The sequence below is a fragment of the Panthera onca genome, chromosome A3, assembly GCF_046562875.1.
Source record: "Panthera onca isolate mPanOnc1 chromosome A3, mPanOnc1 haplotype 2, whole genome shotgun sequence".
NCBI lineage: Eukaryota > Metazoa > Chordata > Mammalia > Carnivora > Felidae > Panthera > Panthera onca.
This window is the reverse complement of record NC_138341.1, coordinates 31,705,037-31,719,658: the sequence shown is the minus strand read 5'-3', so window position 1 is coordinate 31,719,658 and position 14,622 is coordinate 31,705,037. Positions and strand designations below refer to the sequence as shown.

Sequence of the window (14,622 nt, the reverse complement as noted above, 5' to 3'; positions counted from 1 at the left end):
TGTATGCAAAGATGAATAACCAGAATGGTCTGTGACAGTCACTTTAGACCATGGTGTCACTGCTCGAGAATATGTCTGTTTATGCCAGCTGGAAGTAGACAAACCTATTTGTTCCAGATAATCAATCATTCCCATTCCATTAAATAAAAATTTTTCTCTTCACTTAGCGTAGTGACTCAGCAAAATTGCATGTAATTTCAGTTGCCAGATGGGGGGTGGGGAGGGATGGGAGAAGCCAGTGTAAGTAACAACAAAGAAATGTTACCATTTGAGAAAAAAATAATTTGCAACAGTTCCTTTTCCAGTAGCAAGACATGTGTTTTTATATCTAAAGCGACAGCTACTAAAGAGATAAACACTCCCAGGAATATAGGAATATCTTGGCTTAGCTCACATCACTACCTCTGCCTCTGGTTCTCTGGATATAAAGGTAGAGGAAAAATGATTCTCTCCTGGTTAGTGTGCGAGGCTTGTTACTTATAGAATATCAGCTATACAGTTCTCTTGATTACTTACTACTGAGTTACATTCCAATTTTTCCCAAGTCAGTGCAAGGTTTCTAGTTCATAGAGCTGAGTCAACATTTTGTAAGGCTCAGAAAGAACCTTCTCATTTAGAAGAGCTGGACCCTGAGGGCAGGTTCTAGAGAAGCTGCTGATACTTGGAGTTCTATTGTTAATTTTAATAGAAATTCACCCACCATTAATCCAGTTCCAGCCTTTTGTGCCAGAATATTAAATGTGCGTTTGTTTCCTTCCAGATGCGTGGTTCACCCACTTCATTCATCTTTATCCAGTGAAGAGCAGCAGGCTGTGTTTGTAAAACCCCCTGTGGGTGTAACTAAGATTATAATTTCTACCAACATTGCTGAGACATCCATAACCATTGATGATGTTGTCTATGTCATCGATTCTGGGAAAATGAAAGAAAAGAGGTATTCTCTTTTGGCAATGTGAGAGAGAGGCTAACGATGCATTAGAGTGCCACGGCTGTTAATGGCTGATGCTTTTGAGCTACATGGGTTACCGTTTGGAAAAATATTTTATGGAAACCGCATATGGGTATATATGAGTGATTCTATACCAGGACCATAGTCTTAAAGTCAAACAGAGGTGGAAGGTTTAAGGCTTTCCCTTGGAAGTAATTAATTATTTTTCGTCTTTTTTCCATATGCTTTACATGTGCTTGAATGAAAAAGATGGAATGATATGGGAGGTGATGGGTGTGTTAATTAATTTGATTGTGGAAATCATTCCATAATGCATACATATATCAAAACCACTTTGTACACCTATGTCCAGTTTTTATTTGTCAAAATAAACCATGAAAAAGAATAAAGAGAGAAAAGGTTGGGGCACCTAGGTTGCTCAGTCGGTTAAGCATCCGGCTCTTGATTGTGGCTCAGATCATGATCTCACGGTTCGTGAGTTCAAGCCCCACGTCAGGCTCTGTGCTGACGGAGCCTGCTTGGGATTCTCTGTCTTTCCCTCTCTCTCTGCCCCTCCCCTGCTTGCTCTCTCTCTAAATAAGTAAAATAAACTTAAAAAAAGAGAAAAGGTTGCATAAAGGAACTATGTGTAGTAGCATTTGATACCACTTAAAACAGCACTGTGTGCTCCCTCCAGGGGCTGAACTATTCCCGGAACACACAGGACACTGTCCTTCCTTGGAAGTGAGGTAGTTCATTTGTTCTGTCCGTGCTAGGTGGGTCTTACCCATGTTTTTATAAAAAACTCTTCTCTACATTTTCTTTTTCTTATAGATATGATGCCAGCAAAGGGATGGAAAGCCTAGAGGATACTTTTGTCTCTCAAGCCAATGCTCTGCAAAGAAAAGGTCGAGCGGGCCGTGTTGCCTCTGGGGTCTGCTTCCATTTATTTACCAGCCATCACTTCAATCACCAGCTCTTAAAGCAGCAGCTACCAGAAATACAAAGAGTGCCATTGGAACAGCTGTGTCTGAGGTACATCTTGGTCTTTCTGTTCTGCTTCCAGAAGGTCTACATGTTTCTCACCCTAAGTTCCGTGGGTTTATTTTTCTTAGTAGAAGACATTTTGCCAAGAGTGGGCATGGATGAACTCATTCATTTGCAAAAAAGGAGCTGTTCACTGTTGCTTTTACCATTGGATTTAAATTTTTGCACACGAAGACCTCTTACATTGCAAACAATGGCCCTAAAATAGAGCTTAAGAATACATTTGGAAGTCAGGAAAGTGATCTAATTTATCAAGAAATTTCTGCTAGGGGCAATACCAATATTGAATCATCAAAGGTCAAAAGTCTACAGCCTCGTGATCCGAGCAAAGTAAACAAAAACAACTCGAAAACACCATTATTTAGCTGATAAACAAACAAGAACAAATATCATAAAAGAGGATTTAATGAATGAATGATCAAACTCAGTGTTACTGAAGCTAGGGAACGTTTGGTTCAACCTTCCTGAAAATGTGGTTGGTGTTATGTAAGAACTCAAACCATCCATGCCCTCTGACCCAGTCCCTATGAGGGAATATGCCCATGAAATAATAACCCAAAGCAAATTACTTATACAAAGATGTTATAGCTCTCCTCTTATCCAGCAGGTATATTTTGAAAGCCTTCCATTTGCCAGGGGTTGGGCTGAGCCCTAGAGCTACTGTAGGATTACAAGACCCAGGCCCTGCTTTTAAGTGTCCACAGTCAGGTCTTAAAAAGTTGGGCAGGCACATACCTTACTAAGGTAGTAATAGTGCAGATGAGGAGTGAAGGGACTTGAGAAAACTTTGGAAGTGGAATGACCCACAAGAGGGGATGAGAGAGGGGAAATGTATATATGTGGCACATATGATTTAAAAACAACTCAGATATGCAGCAGTGGGGAAATAGGCAAATTATATAGGCCAACATGGTTCATCTTTTTTTCTTATCTTTTTTTTTTTCATTTAAAGTCTAAGTAAGTGGATTACTGTCCATGCATGTCTTAAAGTGAAATATCTAGGGGGTTGAAGTGGGAGAAAGCTAGGTACCAAATGCATATACATTAGTAAAAATTAGTAAAAAATTAGTAAAAATAAACAACTATGTTCCTAGGTTGACAGCTTAAAAAGGAATTATAAGTGAAATAAATAGATTTTGTGTATGTATGTATGTATATATATATATATATATATATATATATATATATATATATTCTTCTGAAAACTGCTTCAATTCATAATTTAAAAGAGTAGCTCTTCAAGGCAAGACACATTGCAGATTAAGCTTATCAGCAGTTACGGTACAATTTCAGATGTGGGAAAGAGTAAATGGATCATTTGACTTGTTTCATAATTTGAACCCATATTTGATAGAGAGAAGCATTTTGAAAGTTTATAGACAGAATTTTATCCTGAATCCCCATAAGTTTCAGGGTAGGATTTGAAAGTGTTTCTATAATTTATTGCTAGAACTAGAAGACATAAGAGTTTTGTTTTTTTTTTTTTTTAATGTATTTCACCTAGCATGGTCTAGCTTATGAAAGCATGTGCCTTGGAAGTTGGCAACTATTTTCGTTCAAGAAAGAAGCTTGTTCCTCTGTGTCATCTCTCCAGAAATAAAATGGACGCATTATGTTTTTTTTTCTTTTTGTAGAATTAAAATTTTAGAGATGTTTAGCACTCACAGTCTCCAGTCTGTTTTCTCTCGGCTCATTGAGCCGCCGCACCCAGATTCTCTCCGTGCCTCAAAAATACGATTACGAGACTTAGGAGCGTTAACTCCAGATGAAAAGCTGACCCCTCTAGGGTATCACCTGGCCTCCCTGCCGGTGGACGTGAGAATCGGCAAACTGATGCTGTTTGGGTCTATCTTCCGCTGCTTGGATCCTGCCCTCACCATTGCCGCCAGCTTGGCTTTTAAGTCTCCTTTTGTAAGTAAACAACATTCACTGAAACTGGAGTCCATAGGTCTCTAAGGGGACCATGGGGGCTTCAGGGTTATGTGATCCTCCTAACATGTTTTCTTGTGAGGGTGATATATGGGAATTCTTCAGGTCACAATGTCTTTAACTTTTGTCTGATCCTCAAAGAAATCCATGCCCCAAGTAAAGATTAAGAACTGAAGATCCAACTTACTGAAGTAACATAAATGTGCTTTTTATGGTATCCACTATCCTTGCTCATTAAAGAAAAATCAGAATGGGGCGCCTGGGTGGCTCAGTCAGTTAAGCGTCTGACTTCGGCTCAGGTCATGATCTCATGGTTCATGGGTTTGAGCCCCACGTCAGGTTCTGTGCAGACAGCTCAGAGCCTGGAGCCTGCTTCGGATTCTGTGTCTCCCTCTCTCTCTGCCCCTCCCCCACTTGCACTGTGTCTCGCTTTCTCAGAAAATAAACATTTTTTTAAAATTAAAAAAAAAAAAAAAAAAGAAAGAAAAATCAGAAAATGCAAGCAAGCGAAAGGTGCCCCTGCATAAAATACACTGGATCCCTGTTTTTGTTTGTTTGTTTGTTTGTTTGTTTGTAGACAGAGTATGAGCAGGTAGGGACAGAGAGAGAGGGAGAGAGAGAATCTCAAGCAGGCTCCGCGCTGTCAGTGTAGAGCCCAACAGGGGGCTCAAACCCACAAATTACGAGGTCACCACCTGAGCCGAAACTGAGTCAGATGCTTAGTTGACTGACCCAGGCTCCCCAGATCACTTTTTTAAAACAGCATTATTGAGGGGCGCCTGGGTGGCTTGGTTGGTTAAGCGTCCGACTTCGGCTCAGGTCATGATCTCACGGTCCGTGAGTTCGAGCCCCGTGTCGGGCTCTGTGCTGACAGCTCAGAGCCTGGAGCCTGTTTCAGATTCTGTGTCTCCCTCTCTCTCTGCTCCTCCCCCGTTCATGCTCTGTCTCTCTCTGTCTCAAAAATAAATAAAGGTTAAAAAAATTTAAAAAAATAAATAAATAAAACAGCATTATTGAAATATAATTCGCCCATTTAAGTTGTACATTCAGAAGTTTTTAATATTATGCAGTCCTCGCCATCGTCAGTTTTAGAACATTTTTAGTACCTCATAAAGAAACCCCTCAGCAGTCACTCCCTCTTTCCCCTCAAAACCCTCATCCACTGCAGCCCTAGGCACCCACCAGTTTGCTTTCTGCCTTCACAGATGGACCTCCTCTAGACATTTCGTATTAGTAAAATAATATAATGTATGTTCTTTTGTGATTGGCTTCTTCACTTAGCATAATGCTTTTAAGGTACATCTATGTTATAGCATGAATCAGTCTTCATTCCTTTACCAAACAATACTCCTGTGAATGGACATACCTCATTTTATCTGTCTAGCACTGATGGACACTTGGGATTGTTTCCACCTTTGCCTGTAAACATTCATGTACACATTTTTATGTAGAGATATGTTTTCATTTGTCTTGGGTATTCAGAGGACAGTTACTTGATCAAATATGGTAACTCTTCGAGGAACTTCCAGACTCTTTTTCCAGAGTAGCTGCATATTACATTCCACCAGCATTTTATCAAGGTTGCAATTTTTCCACATCTTCACCAACAGTTGTTATTATCTAACATTTTTATTATAATCATCCTAGGGGGTGTGAATTTGTGGTTTTGATTTGTATTTCCCCAATAGCTAATGATAGAGAACATTTTTTCATTTGCTTATTTGCCATTTGTATATCTTCTTTCAAGAAATGTCTGTGTAGATCCTTTGCCCATTTTTTGTTGTTGTTGTTGTTGTTGTTTTTTAATGTTTATTTATTTTTGAGACAGGGAGAGACAGAGCATGAACGGGGGAGGGTCAGAGAGAGAGGGAGACACAGAATCCGAAACAGGCTCCAGGCTCTGAGCTGTCAGCACAGAACCTGACGCGGGGCTCGAACTCACGGACCGCGAGTTCATGACCTAAGCCAAAGTCGGATGCTTAACCGACTGAGCCACCCAGGCACCCCCTTTTGCCCATTTTTAAATTGCGTTATTCATCTTTTTATTACTGATTCATAAGAGTTCTTTATACATTTTGGATACAGGTCTCTTATCAGACATATGATCTACAAATATTTTCTCCCATTCTGTGGGTTACCTTTCTTACTTTCTTGATATGTCCTTTGAAACCCAAAAGTTTTTAACTTTGATGAAGTCCAATTTATCCAGTTTTTTGTTCCTCAAGCTTCCACTGCCATAGTTAAAGAATCCATTGCCAAAATGGCTGAAGGGGAACGGAAGTTACTGGCTTCCACTTACAGAATGAGTAAGTCATGGGAATAAAAGGCAGGGCATAAGGAATATAGTCAATGACATTGTAATAGCATTGTCTAGTGACAGATGGTAGGTATACTTGTAGTGAGCATAGCATAATGTATATCGATTATTGACTTGTCAAATCACTGTGTTGTATACCTGAAACTAATGTAGCATTGTGTCAACTACACTAAAAAAAAAAAAAAAAAAAAAAAATCCATTTCTAGATCCAAAGTCATGAAGATTTATCCCATTTATCCCTACATTTTTTTCTAAGAGTATTATAGTTTTAGCTCTTACATTATAGTCTTTGGTCTATTTTTTTTTTTAAGTGTTTATTTATTTTTGAGAGAAAGAGTGCAAGTGAGAGAAGGGCAGAGAGAGAGAGCGCGGGGGAGGGAAACACAGAATCTGAAACAGGCTCCAGGCTCCAAGCTGTCAGCACAGAGTTCATTGCGGGGCTCGAACTTATGAAGCATGCAATCATTACCTGAGCCAAAGTCGGACGCTTAACCGACTAGGCCACCCAGGCGCCCTGGTCTTTGGTCAATTTTGAGTTAATTTTGTATACGGCATGAGGTAAGAGCCCAACTTCATTCTTTTGCATATGACTGTACAGTTGTCCCAGTTCCATTTGTTGAAAAAGACTATTCTTTCACCATTGAATGGTCTTGGCATTCTTGTCAAAAATCAGTTGACCACTGGGGCGCACTTGACTGATTCGGGAGAGTGTGTGACTCTCGATCTCACGGTCATGAATTCGAGCCCCGTGTTGGGTGTACAGATTACTAAAAATAAATAATTAATTAATTAGTTAGTTGACCATAAATATATGGGTTTATTTCTGGACTGTCAATTCTATTCCATTGAGTAGAATGTCTGTCCTTATGCCGGTACCACACTATCTTGATTATTCTAGTTTTATAGTGTGTTTTGAAATTTAAAAATGTGAGTCTTCCAGCCTTGTTCTTTTTATCATTTTGGTAGGAATTTTTACACCTATATTCATAGGAGGTATTAGTCTATAGGAAAAAAGACATTAGTTATGGGTATGGAAGTAGGGGAGACTCAAGCATAAAAGATGAGTGAATAAGAAATTGTAAAATAAAGATACCACAGAGTTAACAATTTTTTTTTAAGTTTGTTTTGAGAGAGAGACAGAGCACACACAGGCAGAACAGAGAGAGAGAGAGAGAGAGAGAGAGAGAGAGAGAGAGAGAGAGAGAATCCCAAGCAGGCTCCGCATGGGGCTCAATCTCATGAACCGTGAGATCATGACCTGAGATGAAATCAACAGTCGGATGTTTAAGTGACTGAGCCACCCAGGCGCCCCAAAACGAACAGAATGTTAGAGTTTATTTTTTTATTTTTATTTTTTTTTAAATTTTTTTTTCAACATTTTTTATTTATTTTTGGGACAGAGAGAGACAGAGCATGAATGGGGGAGGGGCAGAGAGAGAGGGAGACACAGAATCGGAAACAGGCTCCAGGCTCCGAGCCATCAGCCCAGAGCCTGACGCGGGGCTCGAACTCACGGACCGCGAGATCGTGACCTGGCTGAAGTCGGACGCTTAACCGACTGCGCCACCCAGGCGCCCCATAGAATGTTAGAGTTTAGATCTGGCTTTTAGAATGAGTGGCTCTTTGATGACATGACGACATCTTGGCACAAGGAACTAAAAGACCCGCCAGAGCTTGGTTTGCATGGGCAGAGAGACTCAAGGGCAATAGGACTATTAGCTTGCCAGTTACCACCACACTTGCCTTTAATCAGCCACTCACTGTCTACTTTGTGATCCGCACAAAACACTTCCCAAGGCACCTGGCTTCAGCCATGGGAAAGTGCCATTAGAAACCTCAGGTAGGGGCGCCTGGGTGGCTCAGTCAGGAAAAGCATGCAACTTCTGATCTAGGGGTTGTAAATTTGAGTCCTCTGTTGGGTGTAGAGATTATTTGAAAATAAAATCTTGAGCCGCCTGGGTGGCTCAGTCAGTTAAGCATCCAACACTTGGTTTCCGCTCAGGTCATGATCTCATGGTTGGTAAGACTGAGCCCCGCATCAGGCTCTGTGCTGACAGTGCAGAGCCTGCTTGGGATTCTCTCTCTCTCCCTCTCTCTCTGCCCCTCACTCCCTTGTATGTGCTTTCTCTCTCTCTCTCTCTCTCTCTCTCTCTCTCTCCCTCTCTCTCTCTCTCTCACAGAATAAATAAATAAACAAAAAAATAAAATAAAAGGCAGTGATTATTTAAAAAAGAAAAATAGAAAAGAAACCTCAGGTAAAATGTGCCCTTCAAACCTGGTTTTCCTCATTTAGGTGTCTCCCTGGGATAAAAAAGAGGAAGCTAACCAGAAAAAGCTAGAATTTGCATTTGCCAACAGTGATTATCTGGCCCTTCTGCGAGCATATAAAGTAAGTATCTAACCTCATAGCTGAGGTATATTACCACAATTGGCAGCAAAGACAGAGTAAGTTCACTTATATTTTCTTCAAAACTTAGGGATGGCAGCTAAGTACGAAAGAAGGCATGCGTGCAAGTTACAATTACTGCAGACAGAACTTCCTGTCCGGAAGAGTTCTTCAGGTGAGTTGTTTCTGTGGCAGTTTGTTTGTGTTCGTTTTATTGCAGGGGCACACCAGAGGGTGTTGTAGCTTTGTCTTATTTGTCCTCCCTTGACATTGAAAGTGTTATTTCTGGAATACGCTTGGCTTTAGCAGCTGTGTAAAACACACTCCTATTTCACATCCTCTCACATGAGGCCTTCTGTGCTGAACCGTCCAACTGACCCATTTTACTTCTTTTCAGTGAATTTGTGTTTACTTACGTGGAGGATAGAATATAGGCACTCTGCAGATCACTGCTTACTGGAAGTTAGCTTTTTCAGTGACTATACCAGGCTTTCTTTCTTTCTTTCTTTTTTTTTAAATGTTTATTTATTTTTGAGAGAGAGAGGGAGAGGATTTGAAGTAGGCTCTGCACTGTCAGCAGGCTCCAACTCATGAACCGCAAGATCATGACCCGAGCCAGTCAGACTCTTAACCGACTGAGCCACCCAGGAGCCCTTATACCAGGCATTCTTAACCTGTGTCCATAAACCCCTGAAATTGTACACAAAAGTACATGCTTGTACATATGTGCTTTATTCTGGAGAGAGGGACCATAGCTTTCATGATGTTCTCAAAGTGGACAGTGAGCATCCCAAACTCTTCACCTTCTCCTCAAAACCAGACAACGAATACTGAACTGGATTTTAATTTTTCTTATGACCGTCAGAGGCTACGATGTCAATAACGAGTGCACAAGAAAGAGAAAGTTTATTATCTTGTAATAGTAGAGAGGGTTCTGTCTTCTGTTGTGAGGGTGTTGTAGGCCCCTTTCCAAAGTGGTCTGCGAAGCCAGACTAATGCTGGTACACATCTTTGCAAAGCATCTGTTTTACTCAAAGATTTTGAGGCTGGGAAGGGGAAGGACTTTTTTGTTGTTGTTGTTAAGTTAGCTAACATACAGTATAGTCTTGGCTTCAGGAGTAGAATCCCATGATTCATCACTTACATCCAACACCCAGTGCTCGTCCCAACAAGTGCCCTCCTCAATGCCCATCACCCATCTTCCTCCGCCTCCCCGACCCCCCACCCCTATCAACCCTCAGTCTGTTCTCTGTATTTAAGAGTCTCTTATGGTTTGCCTCCCTCTCTGTTTGTATCTTATTTTTCCTTCAAGGGGAAGGAGCTTATTTTCATATTAAAAGACGTCTTGGAGTAGAACACAAAATTTATGTCCTTAGTCCTTACCACTGCCTGGATATTTATCTCTCTACCCCACAAGCTCCGTCAGAGCAGAGACCTTACCATATTCCCAGCGCCAGAACTTTGCTTAACACATAGCTGGCACCCAGTAAAGATTCACTGAAGAAATGCGTGAGTGAGTGAATTTGGTTATTTACAATGAAGTAAGAGACCTCAGGAGCATTCCACTGTTTGCCTTCATTCTCTGCCTGGAGGTGAGGCATCAGGAGAGGAGAAAAGCTCTAGATACATTCTAAGTTCATCAAAAGCAGTCATTGTCAATCACAATAGATTCATAAAGTAAATAAGTAAACACACTCAGGCTCACCCCAGGCCAGTTACACCTGGATCTCTGTGGGTAGAGCCTAAGCATCTGTTGATGTCTGTTGGGCACCCCAGGTGATAGTATGCAGCTGGCGTTGAGAACCACTGGTCTGAAGGGTGTGTTATATGTGAGGTGCAGTAATAGATCTTTCCTCAAGTCATTAACATTTAAGTGTAAAGCGATACTTCTTTTAAATTACACCTCTTACTGGGCGCCTGGGTGGCTCAGTCGGTTAAGCGTCCGACTTCGGCTCAGGTCATGGTCTCATAGTTTGTGAGTTCGAGCCCCACATCCGGCTCTGTGCTGACAGCCCAGGGCCTGGAACCTGGTTCGGATTCTGCATCTCCTTCCTTCTCTACCCCTCACCCACTCACTCTCTCTCTCCCTCTCTCTCAAAAATAAACATTAAAAAAAATGACATTTCTTACTAAATTTATTTATTCATTTTCTTCAGGATGCCCATCAGAGTTCCCTCTTCTCACTAAAGACATTAAGATTAAGACTGTCAAAAAAGGGGGGGGAGGGTGGGGTGCCTGGGTGGCTCAGTCAGTTGAGCGTCCGATTTAGGCTCAGGTCATGATCTTACGGTTCATGAGTTAGAGCCCCACATCAGGCTGTATGCTGACAGCTCAGAGCCTGGAGCCTGCTTCGGATTCCTTGTATCCCTCTCTGCCCCTCCCCCACTCATGCTCTGTCTCTCGTTCAAAAACACACATTAAAAAAAAAGATTAGCAATTAAAACCTTGTCATGATAGGGAAGTCCTAGCTCTATTTTGCCATATTATCCATGTGTACTTGAGATACTCCTTTTTTTTTTTTTTTTTTTTTTTTTTTTTTTTTAATTTTTTCCCAGCGTTTTTTATTTATTTTTGGGACAGAGAGAGACAGAGCATGAACGGGGGAGGGGCAGAGAGAGAGGGAGACACAGAATCGGAAACAGGCTCCAGGCTCCGAGCCATCGGCCCAGAGCCCGACGCGGGGCTCGAACTCACGGACCGCGAGATCGTGACCTGGCTGAAGTCGGACGCTTAACCGACTGCGCCACCCAGGCGCCCCGAGATATTCCAAGAAAATACTTGAACTGTCATCGGGAGACAAGATAGTGCTTAGCTCTCAGTTCCTTTGACGGTTCTAACCTCTTCCCCATCATCTGATACACAGCCTATGCTTAAACAGAAGCCAGAAGAAAAAGAGGTCTGTTCTTTTCTTTCTCACGCTTGTGCTCAGTTACACAGGGGGACATCTAAATCTAAACCACTTAATAATATCCTCATTCCTAGGAAGAGATGTGAGCCAGAGACATCACAAGGTAATAGAAAGTAAGTTCTATTACTTACTTTCTAAGTAAGCTGGGTGAGTGAGCTGGGTGTCCTGCACACATTGAGAGAGCACGCTCTAGGCTCCGGTAAGGAACTATGAGGATCTGAGCAGAAATGCAAGTTGGAAAAAGCAGATGATGTCACGGCACCTTGAGCTGGGGTCAAAGTAAACTACAAACAAAGTAAACTACATTTTTTGCTGTCCTGAGAATTTCCAGGAAGTCAGACCTACCCCAGATCCAATGAATGTGTTTTTTTAAATGTGACTAAGTCAAATAAATGATCCTTGGGTTTTATGAAGTTGGTGAATGTCTGTGTAACTCTTTTCACTCTCTCTGCCGATTTGCCTAAGTGAAAACTGCCCTTCTGGAAATGACCAGACAAGATAATCTTCGTACCTATTTGGTGAACCCAGATGAGCCTCACTACTAGCCACTGAAGCAAAGACCCTGCACTTACCTTTGATTTGCTGATGCCTGTGCTTGAATATTTTTTCCCACTTCTTTCAGGAAATGGCCAGCCTCAAACGACAATTCACTGAACTGTTATCAGACATCGGCTTTGTAAAGGAGGGACTCAGAGCAAGGGAAATTGAGAAAAGGGCCCAAGCAGGAGACGGTATCTTGGATGCCACAGGCGAAGAGGTAAAGAATGTGTAGTTAGTGCTGTTATTTCTCTTTAATCAGCACAGGAACATTGGTAGGTCTTATTCATTTAAGCACTAGGAGCAGTGGGCTTAGTGACATTCTTGATTTTCTTTCCACAATAAGTGTCAGGTAAACACTCCAAAAAACAAAAGGGTTTTTTTGTTGTTGTTAATTGTTGCTATTTTTTTAACATGTTTTCTAATTTATTTTTGAGTGAGAGAGCGAGAGCAAGGGAGGGGTGGGGGGAGGGGGGGGACAGAGGATCTGAAGCGAGCTCCATACTGACAGCAGTGAGCCTGATGCTAGGCTCAAACCCACAAACCTGAGCCGAAGTCGGACACTCAACCGACTGGGCCACCCAGGGCTCCTGTTGCTACTATTTTTGTTTTTGAATTTTCATGCTGGTTCTTGATAAGCCCATAAGAGGTGAAACATGTTTCAGTAATGTCTTCTTAAATCACACCAGCCTTTTTCCAACCAAGGATAGTTTTTTCTGTGACCACAGGAAGAACACTTCTTCAAGATGAACCTGATGCCCCGCGGTTCTCAGTGCAGTTAGTACTTTCTGCAGATTATGACCATCTCCTGAACCAGAGTCTGTCTCCACGGATCCTTAGGAGCACTGGCTTTGTAATTGCTTTGCAGAGACCCAGAGTTAACTGTGGGCTTCTTGGAGTGGGCCCTATATGCATATGGTTTTTTACTTTACCTTGTTTTTCACTTAGAAAGGAAGAGTTTTTCCAGCACAAGGATAGAAATGAGGTATTTTTGGTTTGTTTTGTTTTGTTTTAAGATAGAAAGCAAGTGAAATGTGATGATAAGTTCCAGGGTACAAACAGAAGTGGCCACATTACTTATAAGATCAATGCTGTCTTTCCCTCCTAGGCAAACTCAAATGCTGAGAACCCCAAGCTGATATCAGCAATGCTGTGTGCTGCTCTTTATCCAAATGTAGTGCAGGTAACAAAACATTTTTCCTGGGTCCTCCCACTTCTTTGATTCGTAGCCAAGGGACTTAAGTTAAGACATACACATTAATCACCTTAAAGAGATACACACACACACACACACACACACACACACACAAAGAGCCTTTTAAACTTTGTATACATTTCCAGTGCTTCAGTTATCCAAATTTGTTAAGATAACATTGTTCAAGAACACATTTATTGTATAAAATGAGGTGCTTGTTTTGAATCCTTCTGACATACTAGAAATTTAAATGGACATAAATGTTATCCTGTCGGGCAACGTGTACATAACTAGCCTTTTATGTTAGGTAGAAACTTGATTCTACTACAGTTTTCCTTACGGTCTCTACTCTGCACTACGGTTAGGTAGGAACAAAATCAAACAAGTCAGTGCTTTGCCATGGGACCACTTGTGGCCAGCTTTCTGGAAAACCCTACCTGTATGTGCTGTCGGACTTTTACCTGAGTTTTAATTATCCAGCCCTTGTCAAACTTAGAAAGACTGAATTTGTGACAGTACTAAATTGTTTTTCATTTAACGTTTTGTTAAATGCTCAGTTGACATCTGCAATGAACGTCTGACACATTGTCTGCTAGTTTTTCAATGGAAATATACATATGTCATATATATGTATTTTTTGTGAATACCTGTTGTTTAGGTGAAAAGCCCAGAAGGGAAATTTCACAAGACCAGTACCGGAGCTGTCAGAATGCAACCAAAATCAGAGGAGCTGAAGTTTGTCACCAAGAACGATGGATATGTGCACATTCACCCTTCCTCGGTGAACTATCAGGTCGGAATGGCGGGTCCACTCACATTTGCATAGGGGAGGTCTCAGGGGAGCAACACAGCCCCTTCTAGTCAGCAGACCTCATCCCGTCACCTGCTGTCCCCAGCAGCACCACTGACTTGGGGAAGGTCGAGAAAGCGTGAACAGACTGGAAATTGGACTGTGTTTGGAAAGACTATTTCCATTTGACGAAAATTCTACTGGATACAAAAAAAAAAACCGCTCAAGCCTGCTTTCAAGCATAAGCTTGCATCTTTGCGGCGGTGACTTAGGCAGTCAGGATCTAATCGCATCCCTAAATCCGCGCCTGACCAGGGAGGGAGTGACAGGCGCTTGCTGCTGGCGCTCCCTCACTTCACACCCCCTCCTGCCTGCTGCCAACACCCTGTCCCAGCCCCAGAAGTGACGTGTGACCTCCTCGGGGTCCACCCCCTCCCTGGTCCTCCTCCCCCTTGACTCTAGTGTAGTATTTGACCCTGCTAACCTCCCATCCTCTTGAAACCATCTTTGATGTGTTTTTGCTCCTGAAATACCACTTTCTTCTCTCTCTCCGATCACCGCCCGATACGCCTTTTGCTGGTTTCT

The 14,622-nt window shown here is 41.9% G+C and overlaps 1 protein-coding gene across 3 annotated transcripts in view; it reads left to right on the top strand.

Moving 5' to 3' along the window:
- The window catches only part of DHX57 (DExH-box helicase 57), a 55,313-nt gene that overhangs the window by 35,654 nt on the left and 5,037 nt on the right, over nucleotides 1-14,622 (top strand). For all 3 annotated transcript variants that reach the window (XM_060653027.3, XM_060653016.3, XM_060653020.3), the window contains exons 15-22: nucleotides 761-934; nucleotides 1,763-1,963; nucleotides 3,610-3,886; nucleotides 8,515-8,610; nucleotides 8,699-8,782; nucleotides 12,138-12,272; nucleotides 13,161-13,235; nucleotides 13,906-14,040. In XM_060653027.3, coding sequence (XP_060509010.1) covers nucleotides 761-934; nucleotides 1,763-1,963; nucleotides 3,610-3,886; nucleotides 8,515-8,610; nucleotides 8,699-8,782; nucleotides 12,138-12,272; nucleotides 13,161-13,235; nucleotides 13,906-14,040 — 1,177 coding nt within the window. The remainder of the gene's footprint in view (nucleotides 1-760; nucleotides 935-1,762; nucleotides 1,964-3,609; nucleotides 3,887-8,514; nucleotides 8,611-8,698; nucleotides 8,783-12,137; nucleotides 12,273-13,160; nucleotides 13,236-13,905; nucleotides 14,041-14,622) is intronic.